The sequence below is a fragment of the Pseudorca crassidens genome, chromosome 7 (genome assembly GCF_039906515.1).
Source record: "Pseudorca crassidens isolate mPseCra1 chromosome 7, mPseCra1.hap1, whole genome shotgun sequence".
In the NCBI taxonomy this organism is placed as follows: Eukaryota; Metazoa; Chordata; class Mammalia; order Artiodactyla; family Delphinidae; genus Pseudorca; species Pseudorca crassidens.
Genome location: NC_090302.1, coordinates 20,683,220 through 20,704,889, shown reverse-complemented (window position 1 = coordinate 20,704,889; position 21,670 = coordinate 20,683,220). Strand labels below are relative to the sequence as shown.

At 46.5% G+C, this 21,670-nt stretch overlaps 2 protein-coding genes and 1 long non-coding RNA gene across 8 annotated transcripts in view; 1 reads left to right on the top strand and 2 right to left on the bottom strand.

Moving 5' to 3' along the window:
- Positions 1-1,797: 1,797 nt before the first annotated feature.
- RNF183 (ring finger protein 183) lies at positions 1,798-18,071 on the bottom strand. Of its 2 annotated transcripts, none has more exons than XM_067743618.1 (2): positions 17,934-18,071; positions 1,798-2,925 (listed from the first exon to the last, which is right to left on the bottom strand). In XM_067743618.1, the coding sequence occupies exons 1-2, from the start codon at positions 18,025-18,027 to the stop codon at positions 2,315-2,317; spliced, it is 705 nt and encodes a 234-aa protein (XP_067599719.1). In that variant the 5' UTR covers positions 18,028-18,071; the 3' UTR covers positions 1,798-2,314. The 2 variants fall into 2 exon arrangements, with proteins under 2 accessions (XP_067599719.1, XP_067599718.1); XM_067743617.1 differs by lacking the exon at positions 17,934-18,071 and adding an exon at positions 8,298-8,431.
- LOC137227549 (uncharacterized) lies at positions 8,417-10,503 on the top strand. Its single transcript, XR_010944898.1, has 3 exons — positions 8,417-8,545; positions 9,395-9,474; positions 10,382-10,503. It is a non-coding gene; the product is annotated as an uncharacterized lncRNA (long non-coding RNA).
- WDR31 (WD repeat domain 31) overlaps positions 13,950-21,670 on the bottom strand; it is a 25,961-nt gene continuing 18,240 nt past the window's right edge. For 4 of the 5 annotated variants that reach the window (XM_067743615.1, XM_067743614.1, XM_067743613.1 and 1 more), the window contains one exon: positions 20,387-20,594. In XM_067743615.1, the coding sequence (XP_067599716.1) occupies positions 20,434-20,594 (161 nt within the window). In that variant the 3' untranslated portion in view covers positions 20,387-20,433. Of the gene's footprint in view, positions 15,843-17,933; positions 20,595-21,670 lie in introns of those variants that run through there. The other variant, XR_010944893.1, reaches the window with a different exon arrangement.

Sequence of the window (21,670 nt, the reverse complement as noted above, 5' to 3'; positions counted from 1 at the left end):
GGTTTCACGAGTGTTCTTAAAGTGAACATGAAGATTTGAACTTCTTGGTCACCTCAGACCACTTACGGGGAAAGCCCACTCTACCATTTATACTGCCCTTTTGAGGAGTCACTGCATCTCTTACTCTGACTTCATGCCAAAGGGAGTTAATTTTACCACTTCTACCTTGTGAACTTGCAAGGAGCCTATAGTGTTATTCAACAGGAAACTATTTGCATCTTGGGACAGATGATACTTTGCTGTGTAGAAATGTCTTCAGCATTGCAGCATGTCTTAGCATCCCTGACCTCTAAGGCACTCACAGCCAGAAGCACAACCCACCCCTGCATCGGGTACCAGAGATTCCTAAATGCTCTCTAGAAGGACGGCACTGCCCAACGTTAGAACTGTTGAATGTGAAGACAGAAGATGCCACAATGTTAACTATATCCTTCCCTATCCCAGAAGACTCAAAGCTGTGTCTTATTTGGTGAATCAGCCACTCCAAGAGTGTTCTATTTTGACTGAAAGGCCTCCACCACATGCTAGCTGGGTGACCTTGAACAAGGTAACTAAACTTGGGGAGCATCAATTTCGTCTGCAACGAAGCCTGCTTAACTCGGAAGCAGTAGTCCCTAGTACAGAGGCAAGTGTTCTTCCCTGAACTTCCCCCGGCTCCTCTCTGTTCGTCATTGGCTCTGAGAACATGGTGAGATCATTGCCTAATTTACCCAGCACAAGAGTTAAGGAGCAAGGATGTGTAAAGAAATGAAGTCAGTGAGGAGACATCCAGTCCCAGCATTAGTATAATTATCTTCAATGGTGCAAATGGAGAGGTAGATGCTAGTCCCCTGGCAGGATATGTAGGCGGCTTTCCAATTTCGTAATGGAGAACTTTTTCTTCACAGTGGAGCTTAAGACTGTTTGGTTTTACTAAACATGAAGTATGTATGTCTTAACTATTTTGGAATATCTTGTACATTAAGACCCCTAAGAGTTTATAGAAGCTGGTTTCATTAAACTTACAAAATGTTATTTAGAGCAAATAAAACCAATTTCTGGCCTCTGAAAGCGTATTCTACAAATCCCAAAAAACAAAATGTTATCTTTTTGTGTTGGTGTTTTAACCGCTTTGAGATTGTTTCAGAGCCCTGAGCCACCAGGCAGTATTAAAAGTGAAGAAGAAATCAGGGTTTTAGATACTGCAGAGGTGGCAACCCGTAGTCAAGCAGCATCCAAATTCTATCTAGTTTTCCTTGGTTCCTAGATTCTGTCATGCAAAATGAAAACCAGAATCCCCTGCCTGCATGGCCTGGGATGGGAACTAAGGCTTTTACTCTATCCGGGGTTTCTGCCTTACGTCTTTTTTTTTCTTTTTTGGCCATGCGACACGGCATGTGGGATCTTAGTTCTCCGACCAGAGATCAAACCCGTGCCCCCTGCAGTGGAAGCACAGAGTCCTAACCACTGGGCCACCAGGGAATTCCCTGCCTTACCTCTCAAGGCCAGAATTACAATGGTTGGAGGAGGGGAATCAGAGCTCCCCCACTACCTACCAGGAGGAATAAAAATCTTTTCCTCCAAATCCCGGATTTCTTTTGATCACTGACTCTGGTTTCTTTCACCTTTAAACTTTTCTGCTCTTAACACTCCATAAACCACGCACTGACAAGAGGTCGTCTTGTACAAGAAGCAGCTGAGTGAACGTGCCCTCCTTGCTGGTAAGGACTCTGCCAGCCCTGGTTCATCCTACCCTTCTCTCCCCCTAGTTCTGACAGAGGACAAGCCAACTGGTTGTTGAATGAGTGAGTGAATGAATTAATGAATGCAGGCCATTTTTACTGGGACTGGTGGCAAAACATCCAAAGAGAAAACTGAAAGGGGAAGACAAACACATTTGCTCACAATTGAAGTTCACTTTCCAAATTTTTTAGCAACAAATAATAGAGCAACTCCAAAAAATGTGAACTGAGTTCAAAGCAGCTCCAGTAAGAATTGCAGCTTGCTGTCTGAGTGGGTCAGGTTCCTGGATGCCATCACCCAGCCCTTTGGTACAACATGCTACGTAGCCCTGGCATCACAGATCTGCTTCTCGGCCCTTCCATGACTCGTGGTTCACACCCAGAGCTCTCTTCGTATCTTTTCCCATTAGCTTTCAGAGGTTCTCATTATAGTAGGACTGTCTCCGTTCCCAGAAGCAGATGCACAGCCTAGCCGATCCCTGGATTGTAAAAAAGAACAATACTACAAAGGAAGACGACCCCAAATGAGGCTCTGCAGTCCTCATACCCAGCAGCAACCAAGAAAGGCGTGGTTCTTTGTCTGGAACAGATGCTCACCCCACACCCCCAAAAAACTGCTTGGTCCAAAAGATGGAGAAGATGAGCAACAGAGTGACGCTGAGGATGACAGCCAGCAGGTAGGCAAAGATCCGGAACTGCGGGTTGCGGAAACACCCCCTCAGAGAGTCGTGGTTGGAGCTGGGGATGGGGCTGGGGATGGCGGTAGGGGCCACGTCCCGGGGGGGCCCAGTCTGGCTCCCAGGCCCGGGGCCGAGTTCCAGCGTGTAGGCCCGGGGCTGGCGCAGGAAGTAGCGGCTCTTGGGCTCATCTTTGAGACAGAGCTGGCGGCCTTCCAAGATGACGTGGTGGGGCTCCAGGCGGAGCAGGGTGAGCACTGCAGTGTCCGTGGGCAGGTCAGTGACAGGCTGTCCGGAGGCCAGCACAGTGGGCTGGCGACAGAGCGGACACAGCAGCCGGCGCCGGGCCGGAGTCACCAGGCTGAGGTGGGCCAGGCATTCCACGCAGAAGGAGTGGCAGCAGTCCAGCACTTTGGGGGTGTGGAACGTGTTGTTGAAGGGGTTCCAGCACACAGGGCACTCTGGCTCCCAGCTCTGCTTCTCCGCCATCCTCAGACCAGACACTGGGAGGTCTGGCAGGAGATGTCCTGGCAGAAAGGGAAAAGGAGCAAAGGAACACCCATTAAGCTCCGTGCCTGTATTGGCCCTAGGCTGTGTCCTGTGGGTTGTTAAAAGGTATTACCGCCCACATTTCACTGATGAAAAAACTTAGGTTCAAAAGGTGAAGTGAAATGAACTTATCTACAAAACCGAAATAGAGTTACAAATGTAGAAAACAAACTTATGGTTACCAGGGGGTAAGGGGGGGACAGATAAATTGAGAGATTGAGATTGACATATACACATTACTATATATAAAATAGATAATTAATAAGGACCTACTATATAGCACAGGGAACTCAATACTCTGTAATGGCCTATATGGGAAAAGAATCTAAAAAAAGGATGGATATATGTATATGTATAACTGATTCACTTTGCTGAACACCTGAAACTAACAGGTGTAAATCAACTATACCCCAATAAAAATTAAAAAAAAAAAAATGAAGCGATTGTTTCAGATCGCCCAGTCCCTAAGCCGTAGAATTAGGTGTGGTGCTCCTGCAGCATCCCCTCTACCGGGCCCAGGCCTCAGGCACCCCACGATCATCGAGCTCCCTCAAGGAGACGGCACCCTGGCTTTGGAAATGGATAAAAATGCTCCTTGTGCTGCACGTGATTGCCCTTGGCCTCTTGGGCTCCAGGGAGAGGGAGAGGAGCCACAGTCAGTGCTTCCTGCTACAGGGCAAATATTTCCTTCCCTGCTGCCTCGGATCCTGACTAGCCCAGAGATAGGCTTTGTGAATTCCCTGGTCTATCCCTCCTCTGGGGGCAAATGCCAGGCCCTCTCTCCCTCCTCCCCTTGGGCTGCAGGGCCAATCCTCAGTGCCACTGGCCCAGTCTTTGTGCAGGGCACTGCACTGGCCTGGCAAGGGGGCCTCTGGGAAGGCTTTTCCCCTTGACCTGGAAACATGGAGAGGCTCCCCTGCCCAGATCAGCCCTTCCAGAACCTCCTCCCGAAGTTTGGCCTCCCCTGGCTCCTCCCCCACACACACACTTTGTCCTAGAAACTCCCAGAGCACCCACCTGGCCTTCCTTGGCACTACGGCTGTCAGGCAGACTACCCTGAAGGGCCTGAGGCTCCAGCCTCTTCCCCTCCAGAATCTGCAAAGCTTTGGGAGACTGCCTTCTCACCACCAACCCCGGGGCACGTCTCCATAGCAGCGTCCACGCAGCACCTGGAGCTGCCAGGTAGCCCAGGCGGCAGTCTCCTGAGCACACCTGCCTGCAGCGAAGGCCAGAGAGCTGCCCAGGTGGCGGGTAGTGAGGTGAGGGACCCGTGTTCCCCTGGGGCGTGGCAAACAACCAACCCTGGAAGCCTAGTTATCTGTGAGATTGTGGGCGGTCTCTTCAAGACCTGGGATCCCTGGCCTGGAAAGGCAGGGGTGGCAATTTCCTTCTTCTACATTGTGGAGAGGGTAAGTGAGCCTTCTGGGCTTCCTCTCTCCCGGGCCCTCATTTCTTTTCTAAAATGGCTGAAACCTCCTTCTCAAACAAAGGGGCTGCCTGCACTGCCCTTCAATTGCTATGAAATTCACCTGCTGCACAGCCTAACGTCTCTGAATACTCTCTGAATATCAGATTCAACAAGTCCTCTCCCATCCCCTTCCGATCACTTAATGTGCCCAAGGAGCTACACCCAGAACATGCGAGCCCGGCTGCCTTCTTTGTCCTTAGATGACACAGATGGTCAGCCTGGCAGGCACTGACCGCTGAGATCTTGGAGTCCAAGACTCAGCCCTCCCACCACCCTTGGGACTTAAAAGCGGGAGTCAGGGAGGAGGACCGCTCCAGCCCCACATCCCTATTTCACCCAGAAACACTTGACTTATATTGGTCATCTGAACAAGTTGAAGACTTGAGCTTCTGAGGAAAAAGAAGTTTAAAAACCTCTTCTCCATCCTAACCACTCACTTTGCAGATGGGAGGCAAGAAGTGACTCTCACCCAAGGTCACCCACTAGTTAGTGGTGACACCTGGACTTCCAGGCCACCACCATGCTGCTGTCAGAAAGGTAGAGCCCTCAGCCATTCAGTCCACCTGCTGGATGTGTGTTATTAACTGGATAGTGAGTGTTTGCCTTTCACTAGGAGATTCCTCGTGGCCAGAAGTCTCTCATGGTAGGAATCCAGGAACTGTGCAGGGGGGCCTTGGGGGTAATGAGTCTCCCTTGTGCCCCCGATATGACATCATCTACCCTGACTGAGTTGGCGCCTGCAGCAAAACCTGCTTACATTCTCACCCATGGCTTCCTGGTTTCCTTCTAGACCCTAGACCTCTGCCACTGCTTCGGGACAGGGAAGAGGAAGTGAAGACATGCAGGAGGAGGGTGGAACAGCTCTGGCTGAAGCTCGGATACTTTGCCAAAGATCCTCACCAATGAATGCCTCCCTCTGTGGACAATTCGTCCTTTCTACGAGCAGTCATTGAGTTAATGAGAGCTCGCCACATGCCAGGTGCTGTGCTAGGCACTGGGTAAATAATGGGGAACAAAATAGACATGGTCTTTGACCTCATGACATTTAGAGTCTAGTGAGGGAAAGAGACATTTAATGAGTAATGGGCAATAAATACACAATTTTAATTAATACTATAAAGGACAAAAAGGAAAATGGGCTTAGGGGACTTGTTGCTTCAGGTGAGATCACCAGGGAAGCTTTCTCCAGAGAGATGATATGAAAGCCAAGACCAGAGGATGAGAAGAATCCAGCCCTGCAGGGTGGAAGAAGAGCATTCGAGCTCAAGGGAACAGCACGTGTCAAAGCCTTAAGGTGAGAAAAAGCTCTGTCGTTGAGGAAGTGAAAGGAGGCCGGGTGACTGGGGTGTAGTGGGTGGGTCTGGATGGAGAAGTGGCTTTTAAGAAGCCAGAGAGGCTGCCCTGGAGGCTGGGGGATGCATCTGGGTTTTATTCTAGGGCTGAGCGTGTGTGTATGTATGTGCTTGCCGGCAGGGTTCGGGGGTTGGGGGGGGGGGTGACCTGATCCTATTTCCATTTTTTTTTTTTGCGGTACACGGGCCTCTCACTGCTGTGGCCTCTCCTGTTGCGGAGCACAGGCTCCGGACGCGCAGGCTCAGCGGCCATGGCTCACGGGCCCAGCCGCTCCGTGGCATGTGGGATCTTCCCGGACCGGGGCATGAACCCGTGTCCCCTGCATCGGCAGGCAGACTCTCAACCACTGAGCCACCAGGGAAGCCCCTGTTTCCATTTTTAAAGCAACATTCCAGCTGCAGAGCAGAAGACAGAGTGAAAGGGATGAGTGGAAATGGAAGACCAGTTAGGGGCTCTAGCCATGGTCCAGGTTGGGATGGTGGGGCTTGATGCATGTGAGGTGTTGGTGGAGAAGATCAAAGGGATGGGTGAAAGATATCTTTGCAGATGCAATTAAATATACTTTCCAAGAAGCAGTGGACAGCATAGATTCTAGAACCAGGTTGTCAAGGCTATTGACCCCCAACACACTGCTTGTTAGGGCTGTGATTCCAAGTGAACTGTTTAACCTCTCTGTTCTTCAGTTTCTTCTGAAGAGGAAGTTAAAAGTGGTGCCTCAGAGGGTAAAGCTCTTAGACAGAGCCTGGCACCCAGTAAAGACTATATATGAGGTGGTTGCATTATCCCCGCAAATGGATTTGAGAGAGAGGAAGGCTCCAGGCTGACTTTGAGGCCATGAAATTTTCTGCATTGAGCTTTGAGGAGCCCCTGAATTCCAGAGTGTGTCAGAAGCAGACCTTTAGTATTTACCAAAGGCCTTAAAATATACATAACCTTGATTCAGCAGTTCCCCCACTGGTAATTTATCCTGTGGAAATAATCCAGGACCTGTGCCAAGATTTGAGTAGAAAGCACGGCTCTAATGGTTAAAAATTGAAAACTGCCTAATTATCCAATAGTAGGACACTTATTAAATAAATTCTGCTCCATCCATACAAAGAGACATTCTGCAGCCTTTAAATGATGTGATAAAACATCTATTGATATGGAAATACGTTCATGACATGTCATTAAGTGAAAAGAACCAGTAATAAAACCATATTACAGGGCTTCCCTGGTGGCACAGTAGCTGAGAGTCCGCCTGCCGATGCAGGGGACACTGGTTCGTGCCCCAGTCCGGGAAGATCCCACATGTCGTGGAGCGGCTGGGCCTGTGAGCCATGGCCGCTGGGCCTGCGCGTCTGGAACCTGTGCTCCGCAACGGGAGAGGCCACAACAGTGAGAGACCCGTGTACCGCAAAAAAACCCCAAAAAAACCCCCAACATATTACAGTATGATCTAATTTTTCAATATATGTGTGCAATGGAAAAAAATGTGTGGAAAAACAAACACTGAAATGTCAACAGTGGTTGTCTCTGGGGGTAAGATTATAGGTTTGTTAGTTTGTTTGTTTTTCATTCTCTTGCCTGAAAATTTGAACTTTATTCTAACTTTATTGCACTAAGCTTACTACCCATAAAGATCTTCCCCTCCCCACAAAGCAGGCTTCTGTTTTCTGAAGTTCCATGGCCGAAGCTGTAAAGGGATGCTCAAGAGGAGGGATGATCACTGTTGAATCAGCACCTGGGCCCTTATCTGCCATGGTCACCTCAGGCCTTGTCTGTGGCTTCAGAGTCTGTCGCCAGGAGGGACTCTGGCCACTTAACCACCAACGACTCACTCTCAAGCCAGGACATCCCAATACCACCCCAAAGACATCGCCTCAGTCTGTGAGCAGGTCAGTCAGCCAAATATCCATTGTCTGTAGCATCACCCCAATACTTTCAACCTCCAGAGGAGAGAGGTGAAGAACTAGCATTTTTATAGGACTTCCCAGTTTACAAAGGGCCTCAGTCCTGGCCGGGGTCTAAGTGTGGTAACTCACATCTTGATGGTATAATTTGCCTTTTGCAATTTTTTTTTCCATTTGCATAGACCATTTGATTCTGTAAAACCACCCTCTGAAGGAAGCAGGATCAGGAGTCGACAGTGTGCAGCTATGGAACCAGACTTTTTTGCTGTGAGGTCTTAGACAAATGGCTTAACCTCTCCGAGCTTTGTTTTCCTCTGTAATATAGGCTAATGATCTCACCTTATGAGCTTGCTGTGAGGAGGGGATAATGACTGTTATGTGCCCAGCAAAGCACAGCAGATGCTCAATACACAGGTAGCATGCTATTTTTACATTCATTTTATAGATGGGAACATCAAGGCTCAGAATGGTGAAGTGACTTGCCCAGGACTTCACAGCTAAAGAATGGCTGAGCTTGAAAGATGATCCCAGGAGCCCTGCCTCCCAGGACAGCGTTCACCCGGTCGGTGGACGATGCTGCCTCTCAGGATGCAGGGCCCTGTGAGCCGTCCCTCCACGACCCTCCCTGGTTCCTTACCTGCTCCCTTGGTGCCTCCTCCACCTCCTCCAGCTCCTTTGCCTAGCACGGCCCTGCAGCATGTGCTCTGGGCTCTGACTTCTCCCGACCTGGTTTCCAGGCAGCTGTGGGCGTGCCTCATTTGCATGGTCTTCAGGAAGCTCTTGGCCAGCTCTCCATCTCAGGATTTTCTCTCCTTCCCTCTGCTGCCTTTGGACTGTCTGAGCCTACCAGGGACAGCCTGGAAGCTTTGGTTTCATCTTCCTCCTGTGAGTCACTCTTGCTTTCTCTCTAAGGGGGTCGAAGTCCACTCATCTTTGCAGGCCTCTGTTCTGCACCCGGTTGGTCTCCTGCATCACCTCTGACTGCACCGCCTTGGCTCACACACAGCCTTATGGGCAGTTGACAGGCAGGCAGGTTGTCTCTGATGCCACTTCTGCCCTTCGGCGCAGATCGACCCTTTCCTACTCTGCGCCCTGCAACTAAAATACAAAGGGCACTTGCAAAATATTGAGAAAATTATTTAATCCAAAAGAAAAACCATTAGGGGAGAGTCACTGAAGCATAAGCCTGAAGAGCCTGGGTTCTCGATCAAGTCAGATTTCTGGGTCAGAGTCAAGTCCTCGCTCAGAATCCAGACTCTACTTACTAGTGATGGAGACTTGAGCAAATTAATTTCTCTAAATATTATTTTTCTCAGCTGAAAATGGGCATAATAATTTTACCTATTTGATCCACAGGTTAAATGAGATAATGCATGCAGAGATCATAACACAGTGCCTGGTACACAGTAACATGCAGTAAATGTTAACTATTATCAAGAGATGATCAGGCAAATCACAGAAAAAGAAATACAAGTGGAATATATATGTAATTGTTCAACCTCATTTATAATTAGAGAAATTCAGATTTTAAATAAGATACTGCTATTTTTCCTATCAGACTGACAAACATTAACATAATATTAGCTAAAGCCCGCTGCTATCATTAAAAGTAATAATAGCAGTTTATGTGCTTTATTAAATGCTTCTGATCTGGGGCAATGAATCCTCCCAACACTCCCACAAGGCGCAATATGGATCACATAAAATAAATGACTTGTCCTTACTCTTCCACAGATAAGGAATCAGAAGCTCAAAGCAAGTAAGGGGTTTACCCAAGAGCTCATGAGAAGCAAGTTAAAGAGCTGGGACTGCAAGTATGACTCTGAAATCTGTGCCGTTGCCTCACTGTCTCCCAAAAGTGTGTTCATACGATCCATCTTTTGTTCCCTCTCCTATTCTCTGTACATATGGTCCTCTTCTTTTATTCCTTTACTGACCATTTAAATTGGGGTTTGGAGAATAAACAGAAATAAATGTATTTTAGGATGTAATCAAATGCCCTAGTCCCCTTATTTTGTGTTTTAAAATTTTTATTTTAGAAGAGGTAATACATTTGCATGTTCAGCACAAGAGGTTTCATTTTGCAACGAAAAGTTGTTCTCCCAGCTACCTAATTTCCCTAAAAATTAAGGAATTATGCCATCAGTTTCTTGTGTATCTTTCCAAAGACGCTTTATGAATACACAAGCAAAACTCCTATATCAAAATATCTATGTATTCCTGTTCCTCCTTTTTACACAAATGTGCATTTGGTATACATGGCTCTACACCTTGCTTTTTGCACTTAACGATGTATCTGAGATATCATTCTGTATTAGTGCATAAAGAGCTTTTTCAGTTTTTTAATGGTTGTATCATATTTCATTGAATGGCTGTACCACAGATTACTTAACCATTCGCTTATTGATCTAATCCCTTCATTTGTTGTTGTTTGGTTTTTTTTTTTTTGGCCGCACCTCAAGGCATGCGGGATCTTAGTTCCCTGAACTGGGATTGAACCCGGGCCCCCTGCAGTGGAAGCGCTGAGTCCTAACCAGTGGACAGCCAGGAAGTTCCCCTAATCCCTTCATTTTAAATATATAAATATTGGCTGGAAAAATAAATGCCAAAATGATTGCAGGATTTAGATTAGCCTTGAATTGTCTGAAAAATAGCTGTGTTCTTTGGGAAGTTGTAGATCCCTAACAAAGACCTCTAAGCATTTTTCCTCTTTCTGAGCAGGAGACAGAGGGATGCCTCAAGGCATGACCTGGTGGCCTGGAATTCCCTCTCAGACCTAGAACGCCCTGCTTTCCAGTATCACTTCTGGTTAACTAAGGTTAGTGAGAATTCAAGACACTGATTCAGCCCAAAGGATCTGGTTCGTATTTGAGAGTTTGGAAGCCATGCTTTCTGGTTTGGCAACTCATGCGAACCATGAAGAAGTTTATACACTTTTACATAATAATATAATTCCCTGTAAGTATCCAAAAGGTATGTGTGATATTGTGATTTATAATAAGAAATATATGTGTATTTGGCCTTCATTCTATTCCTGGCCTGGGATTGAACACACGCTCCCTGTGGTGGACGCGTGAAGTCTTAACCACTGGACCGCTAGGGAAGTCCCTTATTTAAAATGCTATTGCAGAAGAATTTTTATTGATCTGTGAAAATGGTCACAATATACTATAAATGGAGGGGGGCAAAGCAGTTACAAAATGTTATATGTATGATCCAGATTTTGTAAAACAAAATTTATATATAAAGCCTGAAAGCCCATGAGACAAAATGTGCCAATGGTTATCTCTGCATGCTAAGTGTACTGGTATTGACATTTTCTTCTTAACTATATTTTCTAAACTTTTATTAATAAATATGTATTACTTTTGCAATCAGAAAATTCACTTGGAAAACAAGGAAGTCTGAGTTTTCTGCAACCCGGGAATCCAGAACTTAAAAAGAAGCAAGGAGGGTGTGTAAGAAATCAGTCAGGGCATTGCAAGCATTGACATAAAAATAAAATAACCCATGGCCCTTTCCCGGGTCACTGCTTGTCTAGTGAGCAAATGCATTATCATTAATATCTCTGGGTGGTCAGGGCTAGGGAGTACTTTGCAAACAGTGGAAAATTTTCCGGGGAGATACCCAGGAGAGATAGTGAGCCATCTCAGGAATTTGAGAGTTGAACTAATTTAGTTCATGCTTCGGAGGTGAGGTCAGTCAGCTGGAAAAGCACCTCGTCTAAGCAGTACCTTGGAACCGGGTGAGTGAAGAGTCATGAGACTTGGGGAGGCCCAGCCAAGGTCGGGGATGGAGGCGGAGGGTGGCATGAACCATGCAGGGAGGAAGAGGCAGCAGAGGCAGTAAATGGGCAGCGGAGGATGGAGAAAAGGCGGTGACGAGGCAGGTTTTGGTCAGGTGATCAGTGTTGAGCGAGCTCCCACCCCCGCCAAGGGCAGGGGGCAGCTCTCCCTGTGGGGCACCACACTGTTATCACTTGGAGCCATGCCTTAGGCTTATCCGGAGGCCAGAACAGTCCCAGCAGCAGAGGCATCACCTGGAGATTGATAGGAATGCAGAAGCTCAGGCCTATTCCAGACCTACTGAATCAGAATTTGCATTTTCACTAGATCCCCAGGGGGATTCAGAGACACACTGAAGTATGAGGACTAATTTAGGAAAAATATCCCCAGTATATGCTCCTTGACTCATCCCGGGTACATTTGTCTTCAGGTTCTTAAAGACTTCTCAAGGATCTGACACCAGGAAGAAGATGTCCCAGACAGGGCTGGGTGAATCTCAGCCTGGGAATGGACACCGTCCCTCCCTCCCCATTTCCTGTGTGCAGCATCTGAGTTTGTTTTACACGTCACAATCCTCATGCAAAACCCTTGGGGCCAGATGTGTTTCAGAATTTTTCATATTTTAGGAAGATAATATGATGCATTTACCATATACTAGTGAGACCTGAGGCAGCACCTGGTAATCAAATGCATTAATATTCTGCAATTTATTTTATTTTATTAATATTCTGCAATTTATTATAAAGATTGATACCCCAAAGAATAAGCAACATCAGGTCAATTTTGGCACCAAATTTAATGAAAAAAACCTTTGTCTCCAGGGCTTCCCTGGTGGCGCAGTGGTTGAGAGTCCGCCTGCCGATGCAGGGGACACGGGTTCGTGCCCCGGTCTGGGGAGATCCCACATGCCACGGAGCGGCTGGGCCCGTGAGCCACGGCCGCTGAGCCTGCGCGTCCGGAGCCTGTGCTCCGCAACGGGAGAGGCCACAACAGTGAGAGGCCCGCATACCGCAAAAAAAAAAAAACAAAAACCTTTGTCTCCAGAACGGGGGGATTTTAAGCATTGTGGATAAGGATTATGAACTGTTTTATTATTTTATTTTATTTTATTTTAAAAATGTGTCAATTGAATAAATTTAGAAACACTGATATAACACTATTTCCCAGCCCTCGTTTACCTCAGACTTAGCAGGAACTACAGGATCTAGATATTCTTTCAAATATAAAGTAGTTCACATAATTCCTTTCATCAAGCAGGTCACATCTGGCATTGTTATTCCCAGATCAATTCAAGGGATTCTGTGAGGAGTGATTGGATTTTGATGAAATTAAGAATTTATCCCAGCTAACATCAATGCGAAACATCAGAGCTAAGGCTGGACCCCAGGGCCTCCAGCTCCTAGCCCTGCGCTTTCCTCCTCTCCCTTCATCTGCCTTCCCCTCCCCTCTCTGTCCCCAGGCAGAGGGTTCCCGGCTGAGGACACAGGACAGCAGGCCTCCTGCCTATGCCACCTGGTGTGTTTAGAAACACAGAACTGCAATTGGACGGTTCTTCCTCCAGCTGGGCTGTGAATGAAGCATCTTGTCTTCCAGTCCCCCAGACTTGCCGCCACATCAGGGTGGCAATAACTGCCCCCTGAAGGTCCTTGGAGTGAGTGGGGCCAGGCACAGCCAGGTAAGTCCTGACACTTACTCTGAAGCCTTTCTCCACATGACCCCTGCCGGGAAGACAGTGGCAAAAAGTTGCAAGAGGCCGTTTGTACAAGGAAGGGCCAGGGCAGCTTCCAGGAAGGTCTCAAAGGCCTTCTCCAAATGCCCGGAGAGAATGCTCCTGGACCAAAGTCCATCTCTGCTCTTGGAATGCTCAGCTTGCAGTACCGACAGAGGGATCCTTTCCCGGGGCTTTTAGTCAAAATCAAAAAGCCGGGCCCCTCCCCCCTCGCTGGGCTCCCGGGGCCTCATGGTTCGCACTCTTCTCTATGGCACTTTCTCATTTGTGCTCATCTCTACATCTGTCTAGTTTCCCTTCTCTCATGGGAGTTTATTCTTTAACTTTTATTGTAGTACATGTCCAATATGGAAAAATTAGGCAACTCAGATGAATATAACACTGACACTTAGGAACAATGCTAGGCACTATTCGAGGGGCTCTACCTGAATCGTATGACATCCCTGATGACAACTCTGTGAGTAGGTGCTGCCATCATACCGTCTCCATTGCACAGATGACGGCACTGAGACGCAGATTAAGTCTCTTGCCCAAGGTCGTGAGGCTAAGGAGCGGCAGACTGGGATTTGAACCAGGCATGGTGGTGCTGGAGTCCACGCCCTAAAACCAGGCCACACTGTCACCTATAAGGAGGAAATAAACTCACCCAAAATCCTACATGCAGAGATGACCACCGAAAAAATAAAGCTCAGGATCCCAACAATGTGAATAAAGCCCTCTCCACAATAAATAAGACTGTAAAAATAACATCTTCTGGATGAGAGGCAACTCAAAGTGGTTTTTTGTAATTATATTATTGTATTCTAATTATCACATGGTTCAAACAAATGGGTCATAGAATCTTCAGTATGAAATTTGAATTATGGTTTCACAATAAGAACTTTTCTATGGATGGTAATTAGAAACAAAGAAAAATTCTTTCTGGACAAAGGTATGTTTATCATAGCCTTTCAGTGTATAGCCTTTCAGTCTCTTTATAAGTATTTTAAATGCAAAATTTTTTCATACGTTATTATAAAATATGTCATACTGTTTTGTAGCCTTTCCGCTTATCTTTCCACATCATAAAATAGTCTTCTACAACCTTTTCTTCAAAATGAAAATAGTCTTGTTTTTGATCATAAAAGTGACAAAGGAAATAACAAATTTATGTATTTGCTTGTAGAATATGCATGAAATGTCTCTGAAAGAGTACAGTAGATGCTGGTAACACTGGTTACCTCTGGAGGGAGCCAGATGGAAGGCAGACGTGGATGAGAGGGAGGCTTTAATGTATAAACTCTTGCACTCTTGATTGTGACTATGTGAATGAGTTATCTATTTCAAAAATAATTAAGTTTTTAAAATGAAACTGATTCATCCTCATTACAAAAAAAAGGCATAAAGTAGAAGATAAATTCATCTTTAAACTCAATACCCAGAGCTAACACTGTTAACATTTTTGCTCTATTTCTTCCAGAACTTCATCTATGAATGTGCAGATTTATTTTTACCAAACATAGACATATGTGCAGATATATTTTTACCAAAATGGGATGAGGCTGTATGGGGCTGTTTTGTCACCTGTGTTTTTCACTTAGGGTGAATCATGGACAACATTTCATGCAGCCCCATTTTAAATGTGTACAAGTTTATTAGTCATGTGAAGGTGGCTGGTTTCCAAAAGACTATTTCTGGATGGACTGCGAGTTCAGCACCTGAACATGCAGTGCTAGTGGACACCAGTGTTATTTTATTGGAAGACTCAGATGAAATTATGATTGTGAAAGTAGTTTGTATAGAGCATATAAGGTTTTACTGTTAAAATTCTGGCCTCTTAACTGGAGGTGTCAGGAAGAAAGGTATAATCAAGACCAGCTGGTCCAGCTTCTTTCTAATGTTGGCCCGTGGAGCTGACACTTCCCTCGTACAGTCTTCACACTCATCTTTAAAACTGAGGCTTGCAAAGTTTAAGAGCGCAAAGTGTTAGCAAGGGTACGGAACAACGGAAACTCTGCCGAAGGTCCTCCACAGCTGGTGGGAGTGTGACCTGTGACAAACTTTTTGGAAAAGAGGTGGTATCTACTAAAGCTGGTCATGCACTCTACCCTATGGCCCAGAATGGCCTCCCCTGGTTATACAGTGAATACAATGCCTGCATATCTCACCAGATGACATGCTAATGGAATGTTCATAGCAACACCAACTATAAGAGCCCCAAACTAGAAACACCCATATGCCCATCAGTAGTTAAGTGGATAAATTATAATATTGTCACACAATAGAATACTATCAAGCAATGTCAAGCTATCTCACAAACATGTTGAGCCCAAGAAGCCTGACGAAAATTAAGCGCACACATTGTTTCACCTAACTCTACTGCTGGATAACAAACTGTCCCAAAACTTAGTCTTAAAACAATTTATTGTTTTTCATGATTCTGTGGGCTAGCTGCGCAGTTTCTCTTCTGATTTCATCTGTGGCTGCATTCAGCTGCAGGTTTGGCAGGGCTGGAAGGTCCAAGGTGACCTTGTTCACATGTGTGGTGGTACTGGGTTCTTCTCCACAGGGCCTAGGTCACTCCCTGACATGGCAGCCTCGGAGTAGCTTTCCAAGAGGGTGAAAGTGAAGCGGCAAGCTCTCTCTAAGGCTGAGCCTCAGACTTGCATAGCATTCGTTCTTCTGCATTCTGTTGGTCAAACCAAGTCAAAGGCTGTCACAGATTCAAGGGCTGGGAAAATAGATCCCAGCTATTAATGAGAAGTTACTTTGCGAAGGGTCACACATACAGGGATGGGAGAAGCTTGTGGCCATATCTTCCGTCTACTACAATATGATTCTACTTATATAAAGTAGAAAAGCAGACAAAACCGATTTATGCTGTTATAAATCCCTTGGCTGATAGTTCTGAAGGGGAGTATGAGGGAGGCCATCTGCGTTCCTGGATGTATTATGCTGCTTCATCTAGGTTACTAGAGTGTGTTCAGTTTAAGAAAATTCTGCCAGCTATAAACTTAAGACATATGAAACTCTGTGATGGCTAAACTTGAATTAAAAGTTTATGTGTGTGTGTGTGTGTGTGTGTGTGTGTGTGTGTGTGTGGCTTAAAAAGAATGAAGTTCTCTTTCAAGTCACAGTACAGCTGGTCAGGCTGTTGGAACAGCTCAGCTCCTGGAGGTTATTTGGGGCCCCAGGTTCCTTCTTTCTTCTTGTTGCATCATCTTGTCCTAATCTGAATAGCTGAAGCCGTTGCTGGCAGTCTGCATCCCACCTAGTGGGAAGGGACTCAGAGGGGAAATCCTGGACAAACATACTCCTTTTGATCTAATAGGGTGGAAGTTACATCACTTCCACTCACACTCCACTGAAACCAACTTATTCTTATGGCTGTGCCTAGCTGGGAATGCTGTCTTAGCTGGACTGCCCGTGCTAAGAAGTGCCCATTGCAGGAACAACTAACAGTCTGCTATGTTTTAATGATGAAGCTGTTCTTTGATAATTATGCTTTAAAAAGGCCATTCAGAAAAAGCTAAGTTCCTTTATCTCAGTGTTAAAAGATTAAAAAAAACAAGTGGGGGCTTCCCTGGTGGTTCAGTGGTTAAGAATCCGCCTTCCAGTGCAGGGGACGTGGGTTCAATCCCTGGTTGGGAGCTAAGATCCCACATGCCGCGGGGCAACTGAGCCCCCTGCGCCTCAACTACTGAGCCTGCGTGCTCTAGAGCCCGTGAGCCACAACTAGAGAGCCCTAGCACCACGACTAGAGAGATGCCTGTGCCGCAACAAAGAGCCCGCACCCTGCAACGAAAGATCCCGTGTGCTGCAACTAAGACACGGTGCAGCCAAATAAATAAATAAATATTAAAAAAACAAGTGACCTGAGTTCTATACTTGCCATTCCTGTGTCAAAATGAAGGCTGTTACAGACTGAAAACAACACGTCTCTCAATACCAGTGCTGAAAACACACATGTGAAGGTACATTTCTGCTGCTACAGCTAAAAGATCGGACATTATTTCTGTTTCAATGACTGTAAACTCAGAACTCCTGGGGAACCTTCTTTAATAATCACTGTTCAGGAAGATAGTGATAATGGGGACTTGTCTGATACTTGGGGATACCGATGATATTCACTGCATCACAGTACTTGCTGGTAGCTATTTTAAAGAAAATAATCACTCTTTTCCAGGTTATTTTTAACCTTTAGTAAAAATAAATGTCCTCTTATAAGCCAACAAAAAATAAATTAAAAGGTCATTAATAATCACCATGCATTTTTCCTTAAATATATAAATATTTTCAACTTATATAAGTAAATATATAATTTTTTTAAAAAATTTAATTGGCCAGATTCCAAGGGTTTATATACTTTCCTAGAAAAAACTTGGACTTCCCTGGTGGTCCAGTGATAAAGACTCCACGCTTCCACTGCAGGGAACGTGGGTTTGATCCCTGGTAGGGGGACTAAGATCCTGCACGCCACGCACCGTGGCCAAAAAAGGAAAAAAAAAAAAAGAAAAAGTCAAGTGTCTTTGGAAAATTCCTTTATATGGTTTTAGAGGAATAGCCTCTAAAATGAAGTGTTCAATGCACAAATGAATGCATTTTAGCAGCCTGTATCTTAGGTGCTGAGAGTACCTGATTAGAGCATATAAGACTGAAAAATCCTATAATACATTTGGATTTATTAATCTATTTTCTACTTAAAATGCACAGATAAGGAATTTTTATAGCAAGCATGTATAGAGTATAGGGAAACATTTATTTATTTATTTTTATTTACCTTTGGCTGCGTTGGGTCTTTGTTGCTGCATGCAGGCTTTCTCCAGTTGTGGCGAGCGGGGGCTACTCTTCATTGTACTGCACGGGCTTCTCATTGTGGTGGCTTCTCTTGTTGCGGAGCTCGGGCTCTAGGCGCATGGGCTTCAGTAGTTGTGGCGCATGGGCTTAGTTGCTCCACGGCATGTGGGATCTTCCCGGACCGGGCTCGAACCCGTGTCCCCTGCATTGGCAGGCAGATTCTTAACCACTGCGCCACCAGGGAAGCCTGGGAAACAATTTTATTGGTAATAGAACTGGGCTACTTCATCAGAGCCCTTCTATTTTCTCACATATATTCCCGCTGTTCCCCTTTCCTGGGACCCCTCCCAACCACTCCCTTGGATTTTCTGTCTTCCTTCTAGAAGAAAGGCTAACCTGTAGCACTAATAGTTCAGGATTTGCTAGGACTTTCCCCGAGACACCTGTCTACTGCTCCCAGGCACCTGGCCAGGAGGATCTCCTTGGAGCCAAAAAGTTAATAACTGGTCCAGAAAATACACAATGTCATGGCCTACAAATTTCTAAAATGAACTTTCTGACATCATGCAGAGGCAAAGGGGTGAGGAGGAAAGTCAGGCAGACCCAGGCCCAGATCTCAGTTCTCCCCTTCTTCCCCACGCGTGTAACCTCGGGCAGAGGACTGGATGTCCCTGGGCCTCAGCTTCCTCATCTGTGACATGAGAATAACACAACTGCAGTGAGGATACATGGATTCAGCCACCTGTAGGTGCTCAACGATGCAGCTTCCTCTCCCACCACCCACTTTGTCCTTTCAGAGCTCAAAGATCCATAACTTAGGGAATCACAGGGAAGCTGAACAGTGGCTAAAGGTTTAGAAAATACCATCTAAGGAGAACGGGTGAAGGAGTGGTAAATGTGTTGTGTGAGCGTTTAGTCTGGACAGAGCGGGTGCTAAGGAGCTGTGGCTGCCATTTGTAAGCACCCACTAGCTTGCCTGACATTTAACACAGTTGAATCCTTGGAACAGCCCCGTAAAAAACGTCTGATTATGAAGCTCCATATTATAAGTGAGGAAACAGGTTTTATAACTTTCCCAAGATCATCCAGCTGCATGGGGAAATGGAGAGTCCAATTCAGGTCTGACGCTTTGCACGAGCTTAAGATTCTCCTGCCTCGTGACTGGAGGCAGCGTGGGGGAGGTGGCCCCAAAGAGGAGCAGGAGGGGACAAGGAAGATGGCTGTCAGCCACTGGTATCAGGGACAGGCAGGGGCCAGAGAGGACGAATGCTAAATCTTTCTTTGGGACTCATCAGAAAGGGACTCTCCAGGCCTCAGCTGCCTTAGGTATGGACCTGCCTGATTGCAGGAGTGACTGTTTCCTGGAGGAAAGCAGGCTTGTGAGCACCAGGCTGGGGACTGAGCTCCTGGGGGCCACACAGACAGAGCCGAGCATCCTGCCCCTCCTCACCGAGGGGGGCTCAGTGGCTGGCACAGTTGAATCCATCTTTCTGCTTTTTTCTATATGTTCCATTGTTGTTGCAGAGATTCCCTTTGCCTTATTCTGGCCATTCCCCAGAAAGAGTTATATAAAACTAAGTAAAAATGTTAAAATATACAAATGCAATTTTTTTAGGCTTCATCTCTGCATTTTCTTATCCACGGAACGGGTTTGATAACTCGTCTAACTGTGGGCGAGGCGCTGCGGTGGCCGGCCTCTTCACGCCAGCGCAGGTCTCGTGTTTGTGCAGCCCTAGCACCGGTCTAGGGATTTGCCACCTCCCCTCTGCGACTACGCCGAGTAGAAGCCAAGGCTTTTGCTTTCTTGCCCTAACGTTGATTCTTCACATTGCTGAGGGGCTGTGATTAGAGCTTAATCTCATGTCTACAATCCATTTCCTCCATGGAGCTGCACTATTCTTTCCCATCTAGATAATTGCGAGGCAACCAAAACAGAGTTTCTCTCTTTGCTGCATTTTCTTCTTTCGTGGAGACATGGGAAAGGTCAGTTCAATAGACTCAGACCTGTGTTCTGACTCTCACAGACAGAGGCCTATCACTCTTATACCTACAGGTCATCATTCCAAGCCATAAACATTTTTTTAGAGAGAGATACACATTCCATAGACAGAATGCGGTCTGTCTCAAAAGGCGAGACAGCCTTGGGAGAAACACACTCCACGGACAGAGTGTGGGCCATCTCAGAAAGCAAGAGGCCCATTAACTTTTTTTTGAAGAGCAGTCCCCAAAGCTCACTAAAAATCGCATTTGGATTTAACTTAGTTTGAGAACCTTATGGTTGAGTCCATATTTCTAATCTCTGCACCTGAGTTTGAACCACTAGACTTAAATTGGCTTCTAACACTGATATACCTTCCAAGGGAGCCTAAGCAAAGAACACCATTCCACATGGCCCTCCCCGCAAGAGAACATGGAAAAACACAAAGTCACACTGAGTAAGGAGGGGCCACAGTTTGCTATTGTCCAGTGAAGGTGTCTTGGCCTCAGAATCCTGCCACTTCCTGCAGTTCCAGCCCTCGGCTATCGTCCACCCTGAGTAAGCGAATTCCTCTGCTGAAACTTGCACACAATAAGGAGACGGTGTCAGCCACAGCCAGGGAAGTCAAAGGTCCTGATCCATCCAGAGACAAGGTGAAAAGGCAGGCTGGGAAGGAAGGGGGAACCAGCACGTTAGGCCAAGAGTGCACATGTCATGAAAGGCAGTGTCTCTGTAAGAAACCCTCAGAAATAAAGCACGTGCTATGTGCATCTAACCCAGAAGAGAGAGGTACTGTGTGCCTCAGAGGAACGTGCATCAGAGGGGAAGTCAACCCCAAGACGTCAAGTCTAGAGAATGGCACGTGGACCCAACAAGACGTATGCCACCTGGAAGTACGTTGGACAACTGGGGCCTCACTGCAAGGCCATGTTAAAATGCTACCCTCAGACACCTGCCCAGAGAACAAAGCATGGGTCAGCTCAGAGAAAACAGATAAGAACACTGATCTTCAGCTGCTGGCTCCCTGGGGTCTAGCTCCCTTCAGGACAAAGGATGATGGGGGAGCTGAAGGGCGGCCTGAGGCTGCCAGCTGACCCAGTCTCCTCCATTTGCATCTTGCAGGCTCTGCTCGTCTAAGAGCTACACTTTCATGCCTAGCAGGCAGGGCAGCGCTTGCACACCTGGTTCTCCCTGGCTCAGGTTTTTGATTCCTGCATCTAGAACAGCTGCTCTCCCCCTCCTCCCACAACTCCACGGGAGGGTGCAGCCAGGCTGCACTCGCTGTGAGCCACTAGACGTGATCCCACACCTGGCTTGTGAGCCACTAGACGTGATCCCATACCTTTTCTCTGAGGGAGCGACCCTATCCTCCCCTGCTGGGAGCTGAGTTTCTGGGAGATGACTGTCAAAGGGATCTGGCCTGAGGTTCTCTAAATTAATGTTATCCCTGTGTCTGGCAGAAGCCAGTGTCCAGGACAGAATAGCACTGAGGCAGTGGGGTGCTGGTAAACTGGCTTTTTGGAAGGAAAAAAAAACTACCTTCATTCATAGCATTTGCCAGTTTTCATGGTGTAAATACTCCCACCACGACCGTATTAAATATTCCTGAATATTTAACAATCAGCCAGTAGGAGCTGGTTCTGCCGCACCACTGCATGGAGGACTCTGGGCAGCTTGTTCCCTAAACATCTTTTTCTCTGGTGCTTTGAAGTGTCACTACCTTACTGCGATCCCAAACCTTG

Excerpts from the sequence above, each read along its gene's own strand:
- RNF183 (XM_067743617.1), bottom strand. The coding sequence starts at position 8,424 with ATGCAAATGAGGCACGCCCACAGCTGCCTGGAAACCAGGTCGGGAGAA. Across the intron at positions 2,926-8,297 it reads AGGAGGCACCAAGGGAGCAG|GACATCTCCTGCCAGACCTC; the intron begins GTAAGGAACCAG and ends CCTTTCTGCCAG.